The sequence below is a fragment of the Typopeltis vanoorti genome, chromosome 3, assembly GCF_054136105.1.
Source record: "Typopeltis vanoorti isolate ZY-2024b chromosome 3, IOZ_Tvanoo_1.0, whole genome shotgun sequence".
Lineage (NCBI taxonomy): Eukaryota > Metazoa > Arthropoda > Arachnida > Uropygi > Thelyphonidae > Typopeltis > Typopeltis vanoorti.
In genome coordinates this window covers 3,168,850-3,195,681 of record NC_143551.1, presented here as the reverse complement: position 1 = coordinate 3,195,681, position 26,832 = coordinate 3,168,850, and the positions used below count along the sequence as shown (strand labels likewise).

The following is a 26,832-nucleotide window of genomic DNA, read 5'->3' as shown; positions in this document are numbered from 1 at the left end:
TCCTCCGCCGTTAATCTCATTACGGCTATTCTATAGCCATTAGTGGATTAACTGTTGCTGAGTGACCTTTGTGTCCCTTCCCCCTGTCTTTACGTCTATTGTGTTGCTTAGAATTTCATTTACTGTCCTAAGTTATTTGACCTTTCTTGTCTCTAAAATGATTTATTGTGTCTCTTCCCAAAAATTGAAATGAATTTCACGTATGCGAAAAAAATCAATCCTGAAATGACCACTGATCAGCTTTTGCAATGAATCTATTTAGTGATAGTAAATTTGGTGTATTTTATTCTACAAATCAGTGCACCGGAAGAGTTGCACTGATTGTTCTTTCACTTTGCTTATAATAATTGAATAATTTTTTTTCGAATTTTAGAATTTTCAAATGTTTGCTTTGAAAATATTATGTCAAATATTTATATTTTTAAATAATATTTATTGAAATAAATGTCCTTTTTCTTTCGTTTCTAGCGAAATAGCATTTATGGATCATCACATTTCAGTTTTAGAAACGATTTTTTGTTATTCATAAAGACAAAATAAAAAAAAAATGTTAAAATGCTAAATTGCATTACTCGGTTTCCGATTGGTAGTCTTTTTGGTATCAAAAATTTACATCCAATGATATTTTAGTAGTGATTCTTCGCCTTCATCATTTATTTATTTATTTGTATTATGCATATTACGATAATATCTAGTGCATAACCTCGTAGATATGTTGAAAATATAATGTGAAAAATATCATATATGGAATGATTCAACATTTTTGCTCATTTTGAAGATTTTCTAATGCCCCCCCCTATTCTCTCCTGGAACTCAATTGCATAACTACTCTAAATTTCTATACAAGTTTGAAAGCTTTTCTAGACAGCATTCAAAATCAATTACTTCATTTTATCATTTTGACAATAGATATACGGCAATCAGATTGTATCGTGAAGCTTCTAATTCTGTTCTATTTATTTGCAATCTAAAACCAGCTGTTCTACTGTCCGCTGAAATTATGTGAAATTTTAGAAATAATATGCTATATTTTCACCATGCAAAATTGTTTATATGCATACCACACAAAAGAAAGTTCAGTAGTATTATTTGTGTTTGTTTTTCTTTAAAAAAATCTACGTCTTCTAAATACTTGGTAATGTCCTCTTAGCTGGAGGAAAAGTTGAAGGCTTATTACTCTCAGTGCTATTGAGAAGAAAGGGGAGAACACTAAAGTGCCTCAGGCTGTAGTGCAGAATATGTCAAGAAGGTCTTGTTTCCTTTTCGATTGTTGATTACCTATATCCTAACAGAAATACTGATATTTCGTTTACATGCTTATACATTATTTATGCCAAAATAATTGCTTAATTTATAATGATCAGTTTCACTTTTATTATCAAAAATTAGAAATTAAATCATACAATTATCTTGAAAAAGAGGATTTGAAATATTTTCAAAGAAAAGGTGCATATGCGTTTCATAATCTTCTTTATTTTTTTTTTTTGGGGGGGGGGTATAGACCTAATTAATCTGCGGATATTTCAGAGAATTTATTTCATAAATCGTTCGCAAGACAGCTGTTACAAACGTAAATCACTTGGGGAAAATACCCATTCATTTTAGTGTAAAATAGTAGCAAAGGTTCAGTTACTTTAGATATCTAATCTAGAAGAAAATGTTATGTCTGCTGAGATTAGAATCTTACGTGAATAATTTTTCTGACATAATTTCTCTATTCGTTATAATGTAACCAATTTCCAGATTTTTTTCCCTCCTGCAGACTTCATGTTATATGCAGTGATTTCTTCTTTGTACTACAAGAAAAAAAAATCAGATAACAGGAGAAAAATATGTAGTATTTTCTTTTCCACTGGCTGAATTTACAATGTTCTTTCTTTGTGTTTTGAAGAGAAAGTGCAAATGACTTTTTTCTTACTATTTTTGCAATTATAACATCTTATATAATTATAAGAGTGACATTTTACCGTTTTTCTCCCACACGAGAAACAGAAATAAGGTAGTAATAATATTGTTGATTCTGCCAAACTTCATTGTAGCAGAAATTTTTATTACAAAACTTTGTAATATATACATATATATATATATATATATATATCTCCGAAACAAGAAATTTGGAACCCATATCACATCAATGTTGAGTGTTGGCAAGGTGAAAATGTTCCCATTATTATTTATATATTTCATTTATTAACTAGGAGGCTATGCCCAACCCCCTGTGTTCCGGTATGGTAGACCAGTTCTCCTTCGATTGTGATTATTCGAAAGGGGGTTCCGCCCCTGAATTCTGATGACTCGAATTTTGAAGACTCAACACTCAGGGTAGCCCCTGAGTTTCAAAACGTTTCGATAAACATGACAAAAAAAGGCTTATCATTTTATATATATATATATATATATATAGGGTAGATTTTATTTCATTATTTTTTATTGTTTTGATGAAATACTTTACCTGGAATACTCTTTCCAGTTTCTCTGTGTCATAAAAAGAACTTAAAAATTAGCCTTCAAGATGAAAAAGAAACAGTGCATTCGGGTAACCCTCTATCAATATTTGTAGTCCTGAAAAGGACTGTTTTGATGGCCTTGAAAACAAACATTTTTTATTTCATACTGTTCAGAATTTAAAATTCTTGAACAGCGTGGAACATCATGAAGCACGGGTAAACACACAAAGCAGTTTTACACTCAGGGCACCAGATTTTTGTTTCCTTTCTGATATTTTTTTTATTACATACATAATATTTACGTGCAGGTTTTTTTTTTTTTATCAGCCATTGGTGGTATATTTCTGGGATAATGATTGGAGTTAGCAGCGTTCAACCTCAGATGTCTGGCAGGATTTCCTGTTTTTCTGCTTGCTGAAGAAGGTGCATGTGCATGCAGCAATGTTTTCGCAATTTCTATTCTGTATTCTAGATATGTTATGGTAGACAAACATTTTTTCTTGTACAGGAGGAAACTGTTCCAAATAACAAAATCCAAACACTTCAAAATTCAAATAACATGTCCAAACACTTTTTTGTAATATTTTTTATGCTATTTCCTCATTACAGAGTAGAATGATAGATGCTGATCGCACCTGTCGACTCAACCCATAGTGTCGTTGTATGCACACACAGCAATGGGTTTTTCTTTCTTCAAACCATGCTTCTCCACGGATTCCATTGATGGATTGTGCAGGGAAGATAGCAGAAAAACATCTTTTTTGGCTTTCCATCATAGTGCAAAGACTTTCCCTCGCTGATAAGTTCGGATTTCCCCCTTCGATAGCTTTCCTGAAGCCAGATCTGGAGGCATATCTCGCCTTTTTGCATTTACAGTACCATAACTATCTGTACGATGCTGTAAAAGCAAATCAGCGAGTTCAGGACACATATATAGTAATTATCCATTATAATGCAGTAACCTTTCCCCAGTAAAGGGTCTAGTAACTGCATTACTGCACGCATCAGCAAGGGGAGATCCGAATATTTATCGTGCTCGATTACAGTTTGCTTTCCCGTATAAGGTTTGAAATCCCAAAGATATCCACTTTCCGATTCGCAAAGCATAAAAAATTTTACTTCATACTTCGCTTTCTTTTTGGGAATATACTGCTTACATTTCAGTCCACCTTTGAATGGCATAAGGCTTTCATCGATACTCAAGTCTCTCTCAGGAATGTAGAGTGATCTACATTTTTGACGGATTTTCATCAGAAAATCATAAATTTTGTTGAGGACTGGGCAAGGATGTGTTGCCTGATCATATTCCTCATTATTCTGAAAATGCAAATACTTCATGATGAGACTGAATTGTTTTTCAGTCATAACATCACGAAACACTGGCATGTTCAGAATCCAGTCTGTAGACCAATACATTTCGAGAGCGGGCTTTCGAAATGTATTTCGAAACTTCGGGTTTTCCTCTTTCTTTATTCTGATATTGCATTTGAAGGATGACAGTGATTTTAAATATTAATTTCACCTATATCCGAATATCACATAATTTCCTGATTTATAATAATCAGGAAATATGTATATTGTCTGATTTATAATTTGCTAATTTATAATAATCACCACATAGTTTCAGTATCGAAAAATTAAAGTTATGTGGAACAATTACTAGAGAAAAATAACGAATTAAATAAAAACTGTACCTATGTTTCATAACAGTTTTCGGGTGTGTGATAGTAATGCAACGGGGGGGGGGGGGGTTAAACTATCAGAGGCGAAATAAAGTTCAATTCTATTGTAAAAATATGGAAATGAAATTTCACATTTGATATACATATTTTGAATGATAAAAATAAGCAAATGTATCGCTTACTTTAAAAATTGGAGAATAAAATATCTGAATTATGCAGAAAATATAAATTTAAATCATAACTGTTAATTTCATTTTGTAATGACCAATTATACAAGGAAACCAAGAAAGTGAAAGTACAGATTACTATACAACATGAAGAAAAAATTTAGTAATATGATTAAAGAATTTCATGTTATTCTCTATAAAGCAAAGTTGCTCAAGCGTGTCCTAAAGGAAATCTGTTAAGTATTATTCGATTTCGATGGTTTTGTACAAAAATAAAATTAATATAATCTGGAACGTCGGCAGCCGGTTTTCTTTTCTTTTTTAAAAAAGAATATTTCAAATAATTATCGTGAATTAATTTTTTCGAGAACAAAGAAAAATCTCTTGTCTAGTAAGCGATTAGAAAAAAATCAGCGCAAAAAAATAAAAAATTAAATTGGTTCTCCAAGGTAAGGCAATAATTTAAGTGAAGAAATTATGCAAGACCTTTATTTTGTCCAGAAATTAAAATTGTATTGTACAATAAAAAGAGAAAACAAAAATATAAATAATTTCTCTATTTTTAGTCTATCATATATAACTAAAATCCAGTTCACCAGAATGGAACAAGAAAGTCCGTTTCTTGTTATAGGCAACTGAGAGGCAGCTACGAACGGGAGATAATAATCTGATTAACCATTCTCTTCAGCGTGAGGGTTTATCACACCTTCTAATGGACATGACAGTCAAATTGCACTTCTTATCCAGGTTCTTTAAACAGGTGGGCTGAATTATATCCAGATTTAGTTGGACGTCTATAGACGTCCTAGCCGGTAGGAAGGTTAATCACCAGCCTTATAATTCCACATATATCCTTTCCTCGCAAAAGCCTGCATATAACTAGCCACAACACAGGTGATTACTTCATGATCACTTTCACCAACTGGAGGAAAATGTGAAATCCCTCTAACAATTACATCCGCTGATGAAATGATCAGATCTAGAACTCTTGATCCTCGCATGCCTTTCTTGACTTACCGCCTGAGATAGTTATCTCTCAAGAACTCGAGAAATTCACTTTCCTTATTCCCAAATGCTATCTCTTCATTCCAATCTATACCGTTCTAATTAAAATCACTCATAATAATTACCCTTCCTTTGTTCACTAATCCAAGTTGTTTATACATTTCTTCATCATCACCTTCCACATTCCCAGGCCTATGGCAACATCCAACTAAATATGTCTTCCTCTCAACCTCCACATTACACCACACTGCTTCATAAACTGTGAGCAAAAGGGTGAGGAGTGGTTTCTTTGCGTGGAGGGTGGTTGAACCATGGAATGCATTGCCTGATGGAGTGTTGAGAGCGAGAACGGTCAATGAGTTTAAGGAGTGGTATGATAGACTTTGTGTTTCTTAGGGGGGGATCTCCCCTCGATGAGTCTTGACAGACTTTATGTTCTTAGGAAGGATAAGAGGATGGCTAATTGACAGATATCAAAAAGTGGTATATGGGGGATCTGAGTCTGCAAGGTTTAAGGTAACAAGTGGTGTACTACAAGGATCAGTGCTTGGTCCACTGTTATTCAATCTGTACCTTAATGATATTGGGAAGGATTTGACAAGTGACATATAGTTATTTGCTGATGATGCAAAGATAGGTAAAGTAATCAGGAATGCTGCTGATATGCAGTCTTTGCAGAATGATTTGAATAGTCTGGAACTGTGGGCATGGGAAAATGGGTGTCAGTTCAATGTGAGTCAATGTAAAGTCATTCACTTCGGCATGATTAGATATCCAATGTCATATTATATTGGTGGGATTAGACTAGAAAAAAGTGATGATGCTAGGGATCTTAGAGTGTTAATAGACAGGAAGTTGAAGTTTAGGGGCCATGTGGCAAAGATTGCAAATACGACTCAAAAGATAACTGCAATGCTGAAATGAAAATTCACACGTCAAGATAAAAATGTTATTTTGCCTCTTTACAAGGCCTTGATAATAAGACCTCACTTAGACTATCGTGCACACTTCTGGTCTCCTGGTTTCCATTGTGATTCTGTTATATTGGAGAGAGTACAAAGGAGAGTGTTAAAAATGATATCAGGATTGTGGAATACTGATTTTGAAGACAGATTGAGAATTTAGACTCCAGATACTAGCAAAACAGGAGAAAAAGGGGTGATATGATTGACACTTACAAACTTCTGAAAGGGTTATACAAGATTTCAACTGATGGAATCTTTCAATTTATGGAGGGTGGGGAAAGGGTGAAAGTGCATCCTTGGAAGCTGAGAATGAAGGCTGCCAAGAAGGTGTGAGGGCTAGATTATAGAATACAGAGACAAATGTAAGAAATCTAAACACTGTGTAAAACTAGCCAAACAAAAGTCATGAGAGGACTTTGGCAAGAACATAGAAAATAAATATCAAGAAGGTGGCAAAATATTCTGGAGGTTGTTGAAGAAGCTCAGAAATGGAAGAAAGAGTGCTGTAAACGGAATTAGAGATGATAAAGGTGACATGAAAACAGGAGAAAAAGATATCCTTGAAGTATGAAGTAATTACTTCGAAAAATTGCTAAAGTAAACAAGCAGTGATAGCACAGTGGTAAAAAACAATGAACAGTCAGCAATACATATCAATATTTGAAGTAGAAAAAGCCATCAAAAGCTTGAAATTTGGAAAGGCAGCAGGAGTAGATGATATTTGACAAGAAATGCTTAAGTAAGGTGGTATAAAAGTCTTACAGTGGCTGCACTGCATAGTTCAGAAGGCGTGGACAGAGGGACAAATTCCCGATGATTGGAGTAGAGCTCTCATAGTACCCATATATAAAAAGGGAAATAAAACTGTGAGAATTACATATGTATTTCGCTACTGAATGTTCCTGGTAAGATTTATGCTAGTATACTTGATAAACAGTTGAGAAGAATTGTGGAAGAAAAGCTTGGTGAAGAACAAGCTGGATTCAGGCCAAATAGAGGCTGTCAGGATCAGATCTTCACTTTACGACAAATAGTTGAGAAATCATGGGAATATAACAAAGATCTGTATTTAAGTTTTGTCGATCTGGAAAAGGCATATGACAAGGTGCCAAGACAGAAGCTATTCAATACGCTACAGTTATATGGTGTCAATGGGGAAATATATTAAGAAATACTTAGTCTTTATTTGAGTTGTAAATCAGCAGTTAGGATTGAAGTACAGGAAGGTGGTTTAATGTTAAATCTGGTGTGAGACAAGGATGTACATTATCCCATCTTTTATTCATTATCTATATGGATAATATTATGAAGAAACGTGGTATTAAACCTGATATAAAAATTAGAAATGTTAATGTCAGCTGTTTGCTTTATGCAGACGATGTTATACTTTTAAATAAATCTGCTACAAGTCTGCAAGATTCCCTGACTAAATTGAATAACTGTTGTAATAGATATGGTATGAAGGCCAGCAATAAAAAGACAAAGACAAGGAAAATAGGCAGAATCATTGAAAATGTCAACTGTGTTGTGAATTTAGAACCTGTGCAACAAGTAAAACATTTCAGCTACTTAGGCACGATTTATAGTGAAGATGGTAAATTAAATATGGAAATTATGGAAATAGACAATAAAATCAACAAAGCTGGTATGGTAGGAAATCAATTGAATAAATTCATATGGAATAAGAGAGAAATTAGTCGGAACACTAAATTATCTGTATACAAGACGGTGTTTTGTATACAGTTAAACAAGTTTTAACTTATGCATCTGAGAACTGGGTCAGAAGTAAAACACTTGACCAAAGACTAGAGACCATAGATATGAGAGTCTTGAGAAAGATTAGAGGCGTGAACAGATGGCATCAGTGGCAATATCATTTAAAAACGAAGATATTAGACAAGAACTTGACATTGTCAGCATCCAGGAATGTTTTCGCAGAGCTAATTTCAGGTGGTATGGTCACTTAAACAGAATGGGCAAGGAAAGATTAGCAAAAGAAGTGTTCTCTGCCAGGTTGGCAGCAAAACGACCCAGAGGAAGACCAAGATATGGGTGGAGTGATACAGTAAAAAGTGCCTTAGAAGATAGATATATAAATATAAGATCAGACAATGTTGTAGCTTTGACAGGTAACAGATTGATTAGGCAGAAAACTGTAGGTAGGAAGTTAGTAATGATGTAAATTTTTCATGTAGTACTATCATATCCTGTACATCCCTTGAGGGTACCTGGCAGGAATATTATATAGCCATGACACTCAGAAAGATTTCATTGCTCTTCATCTGGTGAGAAGCCAACTTCTACTAAATATTAACCTAGGTTGAGAAGGAATTATGAGTAGCAATTAAGTGGGCAGCCTTTTGGATGATAATCTATGGCATGATGTCTTAATTTTGTGCCAGGAGAGGATGTTTCATTTTCTGTAGATAAAGTTATGTATGGTAAAGGAGAAAATTAGAGGTGATTTCTCTCAGCTCAATTTAAACAGAGTTGTTTGTAGGTAATTCTGATGATGATGATAGTGTTAAGAGGAACCGGTTTGATATCCTTCCTATTATATTTTTAACATATCCACAATGGATCATCATCATCATGAACCATGGGCTCAATGCCCATTGGTGTCTGATGCCTCCTTCACTATCTTCTTCCACCTTTCTTTGTCCAGTGCACAGTGTTACAGTTTCTGTACTCCCATTCCACACCAATCCTTTATGTTGTCTATCCATTCTCTGTATAGTCTACCTCTTCTGTTCACACTGTCCATAATACCAAACATGAATGTCTTTATTTTCCTTCACTCATTCGGCAGATGTGTCCCATTAATTGCAGCTTCCATTTTATAATCTTCTGCATTAGATTATTCTTTGGTTGTGTCTTCTGATAGAGCTCTTCATTTGTAATTTTCTGTACCCAACCTATTCTTAGAATCTTCCTGTAACAAGTTCTTACAAATGACTTCTTCCACCTTTCTTTGTCCAGTGCACAGTGTTACAGTTTCTGTACTCCCATTCCACACCAATCCTTTATGTTGTCTATCCATTCTCTGTATAGTCTACCTCTTCTGTTCACACTGTCCATAATACCAAACATGAATGTCTTTATTTTCCTTCACTCATTCGGCAGATGTGTCCCATTAATTGCAGCTTCCATTTTATAATCTTCTGCATTAGATTATTCTTTGGTTGTGTCTTCTAATAGAGCTCTTCATTTGTAATTTTCTGTACCCAACCTATTCTTAGAATCTTCCTGTAACAAGTTCTTACAAATGACAAAATTCTTTTTCTTGATTCCTTATTTACCCACGTTTCAGATCCATACAGTACACTGCTAAAGATGCATGTTTCCAGCACTCTTAGTTTTGTTTGCAGGATGATCACATTACTTTTCCAGATGTTATCCAAGGCCCTCAGATTTATTCTTCCCTTTGCAATCCTGATCTTTTTTTACAGTCAAGATCATATGTCATTTTACTTCCCAAATATGTGAATGCTCTACATTTTCCATATCAATTCCATCCACTTGTATTTTGTTTCATGTTCTTCTCACTAAATACCATTGCCTACAGTGGTTACACACTGAATATTATAGTAATGTGCATGCTACGAAACGAAAAAAAAAAATAAATAAATAAATAAAAAATAAATAAAATCTGTTGCAGTTTTAAACAAAGACGTAGGCAAAGAGTCCATGCTAAAATGTTTCTAAAACTGAAATGTGACAATCCATTCTTAAAACTCATGAGACGCACTGATAACATCAAAATCTCTATTTTTAGAAAATCAACACACACACACAGATACCTTCATGCTTCTTCCCATCACTACTCTCTGCAGAAATTTGGAATTATTTCAACCCTATCACATCGTGCGAGATCTTTACTAGCAGATGAAACAGAGATTGAAAATGAGCTTAATTTACTAAAAAGGACTTTTGTCAATAATGGTTTCTCTCTTAAGAAAATTGATAAATTTATCTCTCACCATCATTCTCCTACCATTGAAGATTCATTCTTCTTCCCCAAGAGCATTCATCTTTACCATACATCAGCTGTCTCTCCTCAAAACTGGCAAAAATTCTTAGGAAATTCAACATTAGAACTCGTTTCACTATGTTTCCAAAATTTCGATCAATACTAAGTAGACCTAAAATAAAACATCTCCCTCTCCAGTATTCAAGAGTCTACAAGATCTTGTGTGAATGTGGCAAACCATATTACAGTCATATGATTAAATCCATCCTTTTACATATTGAAGAACACAGAAGAGACATATCCTACAATAGGACCAGGGCCAGCACTCTCTCAAGCCACGTTCTCTTCTCTATTAACTCGGATGAAGACCTTCAACACCTCGTACACTGGCCGCAAACTTCTAATATTCACAGGTGTTATGATGAGCTCGAAAGGAAGATAGTCGAATCTAAAGAAATATCCCTTGATTCAACCCATATAAACAACAGCCTCAGCTACAATCTTTCTGATGCATACATTGCCACTGTCCAATACTGGTGCTCTCGTGACAACTCTCGCATGTAGTCAACTTTAATTGGAAACCCAGCACGCATTCCTGTTTTAAACAGTACTTCGGTCTTTTATATTAGTTCTGTTGATGTAATTTTATTATGTCTCTATTATTTTACATAATTCTTTTGTCTTTGATACCTGAAGAAGTTGAATTTTGTTCAACGAAACTAGTAGTATCTCAGCATTAAACTTTATTCTTTTTATTCTCAGTATTATAGTCATTCAAACTAATTTTTTCATAACATTATCTACCGAGTAAATATATATATACATATGTATATATAGGTGGGTAAATAATATACATTAATATATAATATATATAAAGGTGGGTAAATAATATACATTATTCCCAAGGTAAAAAACCTTATTTACACACATATATATATATATTATATATTCATTTTTTAAATTAACTGACTTAAACCCGAGAATTATAACACAATGACATTTATTTGAAAAAAACGCAACATGTTTCGTCAAAAATGACTTCTTCAGGCGATAAGAACATAGAAAGACAATAAAAGACACTTAAATTAACATTGACACACTCTAAAGCTATACAACTATAAAGCCATAATATTCGACTGTAAATTACAGTTATGAGCTTGAACTACAGTCCGAGTTAAAGTTCTATTGTTGTACACCTGTGCGTGTGTGGAATCACGCGATCTCCAGTATCTAATAGTAGAGTTGAAAGAGTCTGCCAAATTATAGCTAAGATTATTATTCAAATGAAAAGGGTCTAAGGTGATTTCCCTTGACTCTACAATGCGGCGCTCTATTTCATCATGGCTGATGTGTAGGTTTGAAGTCAATGTCCAATCTATTTCATGTTGGTGGCCTTCGTTGTTCGTGTTTATTGAAAGCAGGACATGGCCCGACAGAGCAGTAGCTCTGGTTCTCTTATAGGCAATGTCTCTCTGATGCTCTTCGAGACGTAGTAAGATAGATTTTTCTGTCTGTCCATAGTAAGGCTTTCCGCATTCACAAGTAACCTTGTATACACCTGGGAATTGTAGAAGGTTGTGAGGTTGTTTATAGTTGTTGAAGCGTGATCTTATTTTTGGCAGAGTCGAGAAGCATGTTTTTATGTTAAACTTCTTCAGAATTCTGCTCAGCTTTTTGGATAGTGTGCTGATATATGGCAAGACGATATGACCTTTGGAGTCGTCCTGTGTCTCTACGTTGTTACGTTGGTGGCGGGATAATTGGTTGTTAATACTTTTTAGAGAGTAGCCATTGTTTTTAAAGGTCCATTTAAGATGTTGTAGTTCCTTTTTTAGTTCTTCTTCATCTGACAGTACAGATCTTGCACGATTCGCTAGAGTTGATATAATACCCAACTTTTGCGCTGGATGGTGATGGGAGGACGCATGCAAATATCTGTCTGTGTGTGTTGGCTTTCTAAAAATAGAGACTTTAATTGATTCAGGCGTCTTGGTGAGTTTAACATCTAGGAAGCAGATGGAACTATTTTCTTCAATCTCCATAGTCAATTTTATATCTTGATGGCGGTTGTTTAAGTGGTCGAGGAACTTGTTAAGATTCTCAGTACCATGCTCCCATATGAGGAATATATCGTCCACATATCTAAGCCAAATTTTTGGTTTTAAAGTAAAAGAGGAGATCGCCTTTTCTTCAAAGTCTTCGAAAAAAATGTTGGCTAACACAGGAGAGAGAGGGCTTCCCATAGCTAATCCTTTGACCTGTTTGTATAGTTTACCTTCGAATTCAAAATAGCCAGAGTTTACACAGTGAGATAACAGAGAGAACATTTTATTTGAAATCTTGTTTTTTAAAATATGGAGAACGTCCTGTGTCGGAACGTTGGTAAAGAGTGCTACCACGTCAAAGCTCACCATGATATCAGAAGATTTTAGTTTTAGGTCCTTTATTTTAGAGACAAAATCTGTTGAGTTTTTAATATAAGAAGAAGATTTTCCCGCATAAGCTTTTAATGATGACGCCAAATATTTGGATAACCTGTATGTGGGTGAGTCAATGCTGTCTACTATAGGTCTCAGGTGGATAGTTTTCTTTGTGTACCTTCGGGAGTCCATATAACCTTGGAATGAGGGGGTGTAAAGAGCGGATGGAGAGCCGTGTATTCCGTGGAATTTCTGTGGTCTTTTGTAGGAGATTATGGACTCCCGAAGGTACACAAAAAATCTATCTTACTACGTCTCGAAGAGCATCAGAGAGACATTGCCTATAAGAGAACCAGAGCTACTGCTCTGTCGGGCCATGTCCTGCTTTCAATAAACACGAACAACGAAGGCCACCAACATGAAATAGATTGGACATTGACTTCAAACCTACACATCAGCCATGATGAAATAGAGCGCCGCATTGTAGAGTCAAGGGAAATCACCTTAGACCCTTTTCATTTGAATAATAATCTTAGCTATAATTTGGCAGACTCTTTCAACTCTACTATTAGATACTGGAGATCGCGTGATTCCACACACGCACAGGTGTACAACAATAGAACTTTAACTCGGACTGTAGTTCAAGCTCATAACTGTAATTTACAGTCGAATATTATGGCTTTATAGTTGTATAGCTTTAGAGTGTGTCAATGTTAATTTAAGTGTCTTTTATTGTCTTTCTATGTTCTTATCGCCTGAAGAAGTCATTTTTGACGAAACATGTTGCGTTTTTTTTTCAAATAAATGTCATTGTGTTATAATTCTCGGGTTTAAGTCAGTTAATTTAAAAAATGAACATATCCCAACCCCGAGTTAATAGTACGTTTCATATATTATATATATATATATATATACAGGGTGTTCGGGATAAATTTGACATATTTATAATTAATTATATTTTTCCATAAGTTACATGTATTAACACACACTTCTCTTCATTTAAAAGTTTGGACCCTTCTTCATTCATATACAAGATGTCAGAAAGGATGGATAGCTGGAACCCACCTGAATCATGGAAGAGAATAACTTGTATCATGATGATTCGTGCCCGCCATCAAAATAAGGATATTACGACTGCTGCCCAATGCTCCCTGAATACAGTAAAAACAATCAGGCATGAACTAGAGACTTGCAATGGTGACTACGAGGATGTAGCAAGAAGAAAGATCTCTAGCAGACGATCTGATTGCGTTCGTACAGCAGAATTCCTCACAAATCTGCAGGAACAGGTGTTGAAGAACCCTGGCATTGGAATTCGGGCTTTGTTCGTGGAGTTGCTAACTGTAGTCAAGCCCTGGATAACAAGGGTAGCCAATGGTAGGCCGTATGTATGGCAGCAGGATTCGACCCCTTGCCACACCTCTGGGAAAAGTCAAAAATGGTTGTCTGAAAATTTCTACGACTTCACCAGTCCAAATGTTTGGCCTCCAAACTCCCCAGACCTTAACCCCATGGATTATTTTGTATGGGGCGCAGTTGAAAAAGACACCAATCGCACTTCCAGTAATACAAAAGCCCAGTTAATGGATAAAATTAAAACAGTTTTTGCGGCCCTTCCCAGGGAGACTGTAGCATCAGCTTGTTCGAGGTTCCGAAGCAGAATTGAAGCTGTGATCGATGCTAATGGTGGTTATTTTGAGTAAATCTTGTTGATAGTATTGTAATTAACTCTGCCTGTAATGTTTTTTTGTCAATTCATTAAATTTAATAGATACAAAGAAGATTTTCTTTTTCCTTACGAAACTGTCAAATTTATCCTGAACACCCTGTATATATATATATGTTAAAGATCCCACTGATGAGACCTCAATAAAGGTTGAAACTGGTCTGGGTAGTGGCCCCTTGCCTTTAATACAAAGCATCATACATCTCCTCCAGGAGATGTGCTTTGCATTAAGGGTAAATATTAAGATTAGTGATCAGAGTTTATTCTACTTTTACCATGCGTTGCCTTGGTCTTGCACTATGTGCAGGATCAGCTAGACTTGCAACATTTGCAGGTGCAAACTTGACTTGTTTATCTGTTTGCTTACTTGGGAAATGGAGTAAAACCAGGTTTAAAATAGCTTGGTATCTTTAACATTTATTATACCCAAGGCAAAATGAAAATGATACAACTAGTTTCAGCCTTTTACAGCCTTCTTCAGTCATCCACTAAAGGTAGAACACAGTAATAAAAATTGAAGTTACAAAAAACTGAGAATTACAGGCAAAAAATGCAATACATAATTGACACCAAAATGTTGGATTTTTCAAGTTGTTCTATCTAAACGCACTATTGTTTTTTGCATGCAAGCTTGCAAGTTCTCATGAACGCCAGTACTGAACAACTGCAGCATGGCTATCAGGGACGTTGTAACTCAAATATATATATATATATATATACACACACACACACACATACATATTATTTTTTTAATGTAAAAAATGTACTGCATTGTCCATTTTATCAACTCCATAGGTTGAACCTTATGGCATATTTTATTACTGTGGGTAGGCCAAGAGTCAGATAATCTGGAATGTCTCCTCTAAAGACCAAACATGGAACTTCTTAAACCACTTGATACTTGCAATAAGTAGGAAGATAGCTTCACAACATGAGATGATAAACATTTATCAATTACAGACTTTTGCAACCATCTATACCATAGCAGGATGTGAACACACAGCCACAGGTTTGAGAATGGAAATGCCATCCATCAGGCTTATAGCCTCATCAATATAATAAAAAATTCAAAGCACAAGTACAAAAATAATTTTCTATCAAACTTGAATAATAGCAATAATCATTTCAAATAAAATCATAACAGTGACACTTACTTCTTCATTCACTCCAAAATCTATAAGAAAGCAGACACAAGATTCTATTACCCATGCTACTTGTCGGCCAGTAACCCGAAGATGCTCTTCTAATGAGCAACCAAATACTGGTTTTTGAGAAAAATTTTCTAGAAAAAATAAATAAATAAAACAATGAAATAAAAAATAATGAGAATGGATGCATGGGTACACACAAATGCATATATAATTGTCAACCTATTGTTAGTTTAACAAAACTCCAAATGCAATGCATGCATATATATTAGAACTAAATATCTAAGATATCAAGAATTCAGAATATCTGAATCAGTACTCATGGTCACAATTATAAGATATGATGCTACATCCTGTGTGCCAGTCTTCATTACATTTGAGATTTAGCTACAAATAATGTAGCAACAGGGCTGTTATGAAATTGGAATAGCAGATCTATGCATATAAATGTTTACCTGCATGATCCAACATCATGGAAAGGCATCATTCGCAGCAGCCAACTGCATCTTAAGACAAGTTACCTGTCTTTCAAGCCAGGTAACATAAGTAATGGATTTTGATTCATTTCAATATAGAGATTCAAATTTTGTGGCGTCAGTGCAATCACAACTAATTCTGGAAATACATTCTGCCCATTTACCACTGTCGACGCAAAAAATCTAGTCAGCACACTCTTACTACCCACACTCATACACAACTTCCACATCTGACCTCCTAGTTCTCTATTTGTTATATATTGAAAAATTTCCTTTGCATCAATTTTATAATGTCCTTTTAATATCTTATAAGTTTCTATCATGTCCCTTCTTTTCTGCTTACCTATCAACTAAACTTTGTAAACCCCCCCCCCCCCACACACACACACACATTGAATCTATCCTTATAAGATGCATTCTGCAAACCTGTCACTGGCTTGGTCACTTGCCTCTATATCCTCTCTATGTCTTCCTTTATCCCTAAGAAACTCAGGTGACTAAATCTGTGCACAGCAGTCAAAATGCAGCTGAATCATAGCTTTATCAAGAGGGATAATAACTTCCCAATCTTTACTTCTTACATGCCATCCAGTTCCAATGCTGTATTCACACTAATATTTTTCATACTGAACTTCCAGTTCATCTAACTCAATTCTGAATGTGGAGATTTGCCATATTGGCAACTGCAAAATCTCCACCTATTTCTTTGCAAAATGATCACTCAGCAACTGAACAGTTTCTTTTGCCTCTGTCACCTTTCAATTATCAGCACTGATTAAAGTCACCATGCCATAGTCATTTTGACTCTTACTTGCTATATAACTAAAAAACTTCTTTTTGGGATTCACTTTGGCATGCTAAGTTAATTTTCTTTATTACCTGATGTGGTGTTTCTTACCATACTCATCACCCTTCTTGCTTTCACTTTGTACTGCTCATAAGTATACTGATTACCTTTTTTGTTATGTTCCCTCCACAGATTTTTTTTTCTTCCAGCTCTTGCTTTATATCTTCACTAAGCCAGTTAATCTCGCCTTGGTTTATCTTCCTGACCTTTGATCAAACAATTTCTGACCACTTCTCTTGGACAGTTCACATTGTTTTATTGCAGCTTCTCAAGCCATGACACTGCTCCAAGATGTCTCCTAAGTCTGTCATAATTACCAGACTAATTTTTCGGGTTGCGCTCATTGTGCCAATCTGTTGATTCATGGCATTTACATCTTCTTGTGAATTCCCTGGTCTACAGCAGCAAACAATAATATATATTTTTGAGATAAATAGCACAAAATATATTTTGTCCTATTGGTCTTTATTCCCATAGTAATAGCCATAGTATTCAACATTAAATAAGAGGCTAATCTTCTTGAATGGCAGTCAATATCAAGTCGAGTGATGTGGGCAAATATCAGAATATGGAACTGGAAAATGAGACTTATCTGTGCCTATGGTCACACAGAAGGTTCTACTAAAGTAGAAGTAGAGGAATTTTTTTGAGGATTTAGAGAAAGCAACTGACACAATGAGAAAGGAAAAGTTGGTCCTTGTTGGGGATCTAAATAGCAGAGAAGGAAATGATTGTCACACATACAAAAATATTTTGGGAAAATTTGGAGAAAACAGCAAAGCTAATAATAATAATGACAAATACCTGTTCCCAAATGAAAATTTCCAAATTACCATTCGCTTCTTTGATTCAGCATTGAAATTAACATGTAGAAATTGAAAGCATAAGGATGCTTTGAATGGGGGTGCACTGAGTGAGAACCATGATTGAGAGTCTCCGTCCAATTATCAAGCTTGTACTCTTTAATTAAGGATGCCAAAGAGTCAATGCAAGATAACTTGGAATAAGCTACTACAAGATTGTGCTCACTAATTTATCGTTATTGAGAGTGTTTTTTCATCGAAATTAACCATCAAATGGAAACCCAACAACGGGTGTCGAGCAGCGGAATACTTCAGTACAACCTGTAAGTATTCATAGTGTATTAAAACAGCTATCCTTCCAATTCAAAATCAGCCACATGTAAGCACTCACGATGCCTACCTTACACAGCAAAGATGGCAACAGTAAAAGCCAACGACAAATAAGCACCACGTGCCATCGACCACCACCGACAAACCTATTACGTGCCACAGCAGCAAAACTGTTGTCACAGATAGACAAAACTGTTGTCACAGGTGCCACTGGCTGCATGCTTTGTGTGTGAAAATAGACGAAGCTACACATAAACCACTTATCAACTTAACCAGCCATTCTTCTGTTTGCTGTGCATACCTTCGGTAAAACAACTTTTAAATATAGGTAAACATGTCAAAAACCTCGAACGGCACATTAAAGCTTTAAATGAAACTTTTACCGACAAAATACGTGCAGTCGAAGCTAAGCTTGAACAAATTGAAAACCAACGCAACGCAAACTCCACTCTGCCAGCAAAAGAACTTCGCGATCTAATCGCATCAACAGTAAACGACTTGGAGGCCAAACACAAAAAAATCAATGCCATCATTTTGAACTTCCTGATGGAAAATCATTACAAGAGGCCATCGACAAACTAGCCGAAGAATGCAACATCGATCCTATCATTATTTGCCATCGTTTCAAGCCTATAAATAAAAGGAAGGACGGTATAAACTTTCAGCGCCTAGTAAAAGTTACTTGCAACACACCAGCAAGCACATCAAAAATAATAACCGCGATCAACAACAAGTTCAAGGACACCTGACTCGATCGTGCATACGTGCACAACCAGACCTAACATTTGCACAAAGAGAACAAAGATGCCAGCTTCGAAGATAACTCAAAGAAAAATGTCACAATGGTGACAACAGATGGACCATTGACTATAGACAAGATAAACTGGTGAAAAAACCAAGTGATGCCACTAGCAGCCACCATGGAGACCAGCATGCAGGCATCGCATAGGAAATGTGCAAGACCCATGAGGGCCAACATACGACTCACAAAATCCTACACATTCACTTCACCAACATCTGTGGCCTAAACACCAACCTGAATAGGGTCCACTACCACCTACAGTCTACCAAACCCCACCTACTCTTCCTGACAGAAACACAAATCTCACCTCTCCCCAGCACCACATATCTCAACCTTCCAAATTACTCACTCTTCAACAACTTTCGCCCCAAGGGTGGTGTCTGTGCATACATCTGACATACCTTGCCAGAGAGCACCAAACCTAGAATCACCCAACTTTGACCTTCTTTGGTTGAAATATCCCTTCCCTACTCAGTCCAATTCATCTGCTGTCTCTATCGCTCCCCCAATGCAACCAACAATCCTGAGCTCTTTAATTTCCTCTCCCTAAAAGTCGACTCTCTCCAATCCCACTTTCCTAACAGCAAAATCATCCTCCTATGAGATTTTAACGTCCACAACACCAGCTGGCTTTCCTCCTCCAGTTGAACAGATCTTGCAGGCAGAGATACCGAAACATTTGCCATCACTAATGACCTTACACAACGTGTCCAGATGTCAACCAGAATACCAGATAACCAAAACCACTCACTAAACACCCTAGATCTCTTCTTCATCAATGACTTCCAAATACACAGTGAAAGTAGTAAGCCCTCTGGGCAATTCTGACCACAACCTAGTGCTTATCTCCTCCCCCATGCAACAACACTTACACAGACACTCCCATACAAGGGTAGTTTGGCAATATAACAGTGCCAAGTGGGACAGTCTCTGCAACTTCTATGCCGCATTCCCATGGTTGGACTATTGCTTCTGGCCTTCCAACCTAAACATATGCACTGAACTTATTACCAAAGTAATCCTCACCGGCATGAATACATACATTCCACACAGCACTCTGAATTGCCACACCCTAATGAAACTCTGGTTTTCCAAAAGATGTGCCAAGGCTGTAGACATACCACAACTGGCTGAAATCAAGAACCTCATCCTCCTTCAAGGCTTACACCGAAGCCTCTAATAGATGCATAAAAAACAATCAACTCATCCAAAACAGAGTTCGAAAGAGCAAAAAGCAGGAAGCTAGCAGCCTGTCCAAATGGTGGCTGAGCCTTTTGGTCTCTCGCCAAAGCAATTGGCTGTAACTTATGTCCAACACTATTCCCACCCCGATGGCTCTACTGCATCATCACCCACAGAAAAAGCCAATCTTCTGGCCTCATACTTTCCTCCAACTGCATGGATAATTGACGATGGTAAATGTTCCCCCAACCATTCCAGACACCTAACATACAATGCCTCCTATATCCTTTTGGCAGGATGAGATCAGAAAAATACTGTCCAAATTAAACACAAAAAGGTCTCCTGGCCCTGATGGCATTCCCCCAATTGTTCTGAAAGTTTGTGCTCCAGAACTGACCCCTATCCTATGTCACCTATATATACTCTCCTGCACCACTGGAATCTACCCCAAAAACTGGAAATTGGCCTATATTCAGCCCATTCACAAGAAGGGTGACAAGTCACTGCTATCCAATTACCGCCTTATCTCGCTTACCTCAGTCCTGTCAAAATTAATGGAAAAAATCATCAATTCCCAACTCCTACACTATCTTGAAGACACTCACCAAATAAATGACCGCCAATATGGATTCCGCCACTGCCGATCAACAGGAGATCTACTCACACGTCACCCATCTCTGGACAAATGCTATGGAAAGGGTTGGCGAATCTCAAGTGGTTGCATTAGATATCGCCAAAGCCTTTGATCGGGTCTGGCACAAAGGCCTACTAGGAAAGCTACAATCATTTGGTCTGACCCAGGACTTTTGTAGGTGGATTACTAGTTTTCTGTCTGGAAGCACACTGTGTGTGATTGTGGACTGCTCCCTATCCTCTCACCACTCAATTAATGCTGGGGTCCTACAAGGTCCTGTTCTCTCACCAACCCTCTTCCTGCTTTATATCAATGACCTACTGCAATTGACCTCCAACCCAATACACAGTTTTACAGACGACAGCACACTACACTCCTAGCTTGCATTTGATAAACCTTACACTACACAACTCACCTCAACCTACAGAACATCAATCACATCACCCTCAACTCAGATCTCGAAGCCATCCTACAATGGGGTTCGAATAACCTCATAAATTTCAATGCCAATAAAACCCAGTTCTGTACTATTTCCCATAATAAAGAACAATTTTTCCCTACTAACCTTTATGATGATACCCAAATTTCCAGAGAGTCTGAGATCTCACTCCTTCGAATCACCCTCACATGAAACCTCTCCTGGCATAAACATATCTCAAACACTGCATTCTCAGCCTCAAAAAACTAAGATTTCTCTTTCGTTAAAGATGTTACTTCATTCCCGAACAGCTATTAACATTATAAAAGTCACAAATCTGCCCAACTATTGAATACTATTCCCACATATGGGGTGGGGCCCCTAAAGGCTCTGTCAAAATTCTCGACTCAATACAGAGGAGAGCAATTAGACTCATCAATGATCCATCCCTTACCAACTCTCCCCCCCCCCCCCCCACTTTCACACAGACGTATGGCCTCTGCAGTATATTTATTCTACAAATATTTCCATGGGAAATGCTCATCTGAAAAATCATCAATAATTCCCCCACTCAGTGCTAAGCTCATTGGAACACGTGCAGCTGCTGCACACCATCCCTTCACAGTACACCTAGAAACAAACAGAACAAGTTTCTTTTCCTCTTCTTTCATTCCTGCAACTGCTGCACTGTGGAACAGTCTCCCACCTGCTGTGTTTCCCAAGGAATACAACTGAAAGTCATTCAAATCAAATGTAAACAAATTCCTCCTTTCCCAACCCATACACGGTACTAATGTACTATAGGTTGACTAACCAACCTCCTGTGTATGGGCCCAAGGTTAAAAAAAAAAAAAAAAAAACTGGTATAAGTTCGCCCACCGATTAGAGATCTTTCGACACTTCTGTGCATGTTAGAAAAAGGAGAATCCATTCCAATAATAGGGTAATCAGTCCGTATTGTGGGATGAGTTGTTTATTATTACCGGTCAGAAAATTAACTTCTCATTTATGATTATTGTAGTTAACTATGTTGCTTGTATAACAGTTGGAAAATTTTACCTATAAAGCACGTGATTTCGCGTGTTGGCGACCAATTCGCACATCCTTCATTTCTTTCTCCCCTTCAGCATGAATTGACTATTCTTGGAAAGACGCGAAGCAGAGACCTACAAATGGTGGGCGAACTATAGATTGTCATATTGTGTAATGCACCTGGTGCGCTGTATTTTGATATATCAAACTGGCTACTGAATGAGGAAGGATAATATTCACACTCAGCTACTGGAACAAGCCCTCAGAAGAATTGAAGATAGGTACACCATCAGTTTTACAAATATCATTGGAAAAGAAGTAGAATTCACAGAAGAGTTAGAGAAATGCCAAGCATCATTCAGGTGAGCTACTGGTAAATAATAACCATAAGATGTTATATTCAGACAGTAGTAATAACCAGGAAAAAGAGGAGCAAGCTATAGAATTCAAGAAGGTAAACCTCTTGAATGGAAGGCAATATTTAAGTAGATTGATGTGACAAACTTAAAAATTGAAATAAGATAATGATTGTAGGCATTAGTGAAACTTGGCTGTCAGCAGAAGATGTGGTTACTGGAATTGAATGTGATGGGAACAGTATTTTCAAGGAGGATACAGAAGATAGAATGGGGGAGGAGTATTGTTGATGATAGCTGATAAGTTGCAGAGAAAGAAAGTAGTATATCAAGAGGATAGACATGTGAATGATAGTTCATTTGAGGGGGTCTGTTGTGAAACAGTGACCAACGCAACCAAATATACAGTTGGTTGCTGCTATAGGTCAGCGGGTATAGGGGGTGATATTGAATTCATGCATCAGCAAATTAGTGCAATGAGTGCAGGGTTAGTTATTAATATGGGGGATTTTAATTATGGTGATATCAATTGGAAGGAGGAAATATCATGTGGCAAAAAGGAAATGGAATTCATATATCTAAGAGATAATTACTTGAAACAGAACATAACTGAAGGGACACGTGGTGTGAGAGTGCTGGATCGGGTCATTGGTTCAGAGGATATATGCATAAGTAAGGTGTCCTCGTTACCTCCAATTGGTGAGAGCGATCATGTGGTATTGACTTGGGAGGTTGCAAAATTTGTGGATTTCTCTCTTAACAAGGGGTATATACGGAACTACGGGTTAGGCAATTATAACAAGCTTGAGAGTGAGCTTATAGCAGTCCCATAGCAGAACATATTGCAGAGGAAAGATGTCAGCAGTGCATGGGATAAAATCAACGGATATCAGGAAGGCAAACAAGGTAGCCATTAGATAGATGAGCAGTAGTATCAAGCTTGATCTGCGAAAAAAGTAAATGTTATGGAGAATTCAAAAGGAGAAAGGCGAACAGTACAAGGTTCAAGCTAGGAAGGTTACCAGAATAGTAAGAAAAGCTAAATTAGACTATGAGAAGACCTTAGCCAAGGAGATCAAGGATAATCCCAAAGAGTTCTTCTGCTATGTGGCAAGTAAAAGGAAGAATGACTTTGGAAGGATAACTTTAGTGGGTGCTGATGGTATTGAGGTGACCAATTCAGATGTAACAGTAGACTTACCCAAGTGAGGATATATCTGTACCAATAACTAATATGAGAATTGAAGTTAAGAAATCAGATGTACTTAGTATATTGCAAAATTTAAATGCAAATACTGCTGTAGGTTTAGATGGAATATCAGAGCGAGTGTTGCATGAATGTGCAAAGGAATTGTCAACACCTCTTACTTGGTTATTTAACTTAGGTTTGAACTCTGGTATGGTCCCTAGGAAGTGGAAGGAAGGCAAAGTGGTTCCATTATATAAAGGTGACTCTAAGACTGCGGTAGTTAATTACAGACCGATCACCATCTCGGGAGTGGCAGTAAAAATATTGGAAAAGTTGTTTAAGAACAGAATACAAGAATGGGTGAATCAGAATATGATACTCTACAGGGGCCGACATGCTTTTGTTAAAGGTTGATCCTGGCTTAGCAATTTATTAACTTTTTATAATAGAATGACATCTGAGTTGGACAAAGTAAATGCTGTGGTACTTCTGGATTTTGCTAAGGCTACAGGATACCCCATGGAATACTGTTGTGCAAATTGGAGCAGATGGGGATGGATACTAAACTGGTGATATGGATAAGAAAATGGCTTAGGAAGAGATACCAGAAAGTGGGGTATGGAGGAGCAGAGTCCAGGATGAGGCAGGTGACCAGTGGTATGCCTCAGGGCTCTGTGCTTGGGCCATTATTGTTTAATTTGTACATAAATGATATAGGAAATGGCTTAAAGGGAGATTCAGTTGTTTTCTGATGATGCAAAGTTGGGTAGCATAATAAAAAATCAAGCTGATGTTGAGAGTTTGCAGGATGATTTAAATAATCTGGCAAAATGGGCAAAAGGTAATGGATGTCAGTTCAATGTGGAAAAATGTAAAGTTATTCATTTGGGATTAAAAGATTACCAGCTGTGTACTATATTGATGGAAAGGTATTCCAAGAGATTGATGAGACTAGGACTTAGGGGTGTTGGTGGACAGGGAGATGAAGTTCAGAGGACACATTGCTAGTTGTCCAAGATTGCACATAGGATTACCTGGTTAATGAAAACACACTAACATCCAGAGATAAAGAGGTTATTATTCCCCTTCATAAAGCGTTGATACTTCCACATTTGGATTACTGTGCTCAAGTCTGGTCACCTGGATTCCTTGGAGATGAGGAAGTTGTGGAAAGGGTCCAGAGGAGAGTGACTAAGTTAGTGAGTGATGTAAAAAATGCTCCCTACATTGATAGATTGAGAGCTTGTGGGTTGCAGAGGTTGGTTGATAGGCAGAGAAGAGGGGATATGATAGAAACATTTAAATTACTAAAAGGTTTTTATAAGACTGGAGTAGGAGAAATATTTCAGCTGTGTGACAGTGATGGAAGAACAAGAGGTCATCCCTGGAAATTAAGGAAAAGTGTAGTTAACCTGGAAGTGAGAACCAGATTTTTTGCTTGGAGGGTGGTGAATGAGTGGAATGCATTGCCTGACTCAGTTGCGAATTCTTCATCTGTAAATGAATTCAAGAAGAGATATGATAGATATTGTTTTCATAATTTGGAAATCCCGCAATGAATCTACTGACTATGGAGATACCCATAATAATAATAATATTTATTATTTTCTTGTTTGTGCCTATAGTCCCTAAGGAGAAGTTTTATTTAGTCATTACATCCAGTCTGATATTCTTAGCAATATGGCTGGGAAGGATGCGTATACCTGTATCATTATTTATTCAGAAGGTATTTTTTTTTGTTGCTAAGGTGAAGTTGGGGACACGTGCAAGTGCACTGAGTGCTTCAGGCTTCAGGGTAATGGAAGACAGGTTTACTACTGTGTTGAGTGGTAGTTGAGGTTCGGAGGCAGAGTGCTTTTTAGACTTTCACATTTTTTAAGGTGCCGGCATCGTACTTTATTAAATTCTTTCTCTGCATTGAAGCACTCAAGATGTCGTATAGGATCATCCTAAGGTCGTCGTTCAGCATAGCAGCAAGCTCTTCCTCTAAGGCACAAATAGCCTTGTTGGTGTCAGCCAAGAGAACGCTGGTCGCAGCAATTTGTTCATGTAGAAGAGTAAAGCCGTTACAGCTATAAATATGGAGAGCCTTCGGTTACGTGAAACGGTGTTTCAATTTTACACAGTTCGGGATTACATTATTATCCCGGCAGTGTTTTAAGAAGGTGAAACGATTCAGTTGTCTTGAAATCTTCAGCTTTAATTTGTCATATTAGCAGGCCTCGCGTGTCATAGAATCTCCGTGGATGATGGTAATTCTTGCAGATAAACTTATAAGTTGGTTACAAATGACTTTAAATTTTTCAGGAGATTACAATGTATACTAATATATTAATTTAAAATTTTATTAATACCATCCTATATTTCGTTAATGTTATATTGCCATCCTCTGAGAACATAAAACTATGATATGTGCATGCAGGCACTAACAACAAAATGAGGTGATGAAGGCAACTGAAGTTGGTCCTAGACTCCTAAAGGTGCCCCCTAGCAAGCTAAATTGGGTTGTCTTGGCTGTTGGGCTGATGTTCTTAGGATGCAAGCTTCCCAAATTTGGGGAAGTTTCATGCACCCAAATTTGTTGAGGTTTGGGAAGTTTTTTAGAGCAAAGGTTGATTCGAGGAATAATATTTCATACTTATATTTGCTGTGGTGTCGTAAAGTGGCTTCGTATTCTGTGGTGGGTAGAGTGTGGTAGAGTATGGTCAGCAAATCCTGAATGGCTGTATTGGTGAAACCAGATGTAGTCTTTGTGTTCGGATATCCTGATATTAGCTGTCCTGCCTGTTTGCCATAGTAGGACAGTTGTTAGTGCCTGCATGCACATATCATAGTTTTATGTTCCCAGAAGATGGCAATGTAATATTGCCGAAATATAGGAAGGTATTGATTGATTAAAGTTTTTTAATTAGCATTTTAGTATACATTGTCATTTCTTTAAAAATTTAAATCATGTGAAACCAACGTATAAGTTTATCTACAAGAAATGAAGGACTTAACAACTACCGATAATATATAAAATGGTCTATAGTTTGTTTTTCCATTCTACTACAATCCTTATGCAATGACGCTATCTTACCTCCTTCTGCTACTAGGGTACATTTTCTATACCCTCGCACTGAAAAGCCAAGTCAACAGAGCTGTCATCTCAAATTGTGTGGCAAAATCCTATCCAGTCTCATTGCTTTATTGCCATCCAGAGTACTAAGTATTTGAAACAAACTCTCATCTTG

The 26,832-nt window shown here is 36.8% G+C and overlaps 1 protein-coding gene across 1 annotated transcript in view; it reads right to left on the bottom strand.

Moving 5' to 3' along the window:
• The window catches only part of LOC150107867 (uncharacterized), a 393,004-nt gene that overhangs the window by 286,149 nt on the left and 80,023 nt on the right, over nt 1-26,832 (bottom strand). The window contains exon 4 of the mRNA XM_090415366.1: nt 15,537-15,664. Coding sequence (XP_090271492.1) covers nt 15,537-15,664 — 128 coding nt within the window. The remainder of the gene's footprint in view (nt 1-15,536; nt 15,665-26,832) is intronic.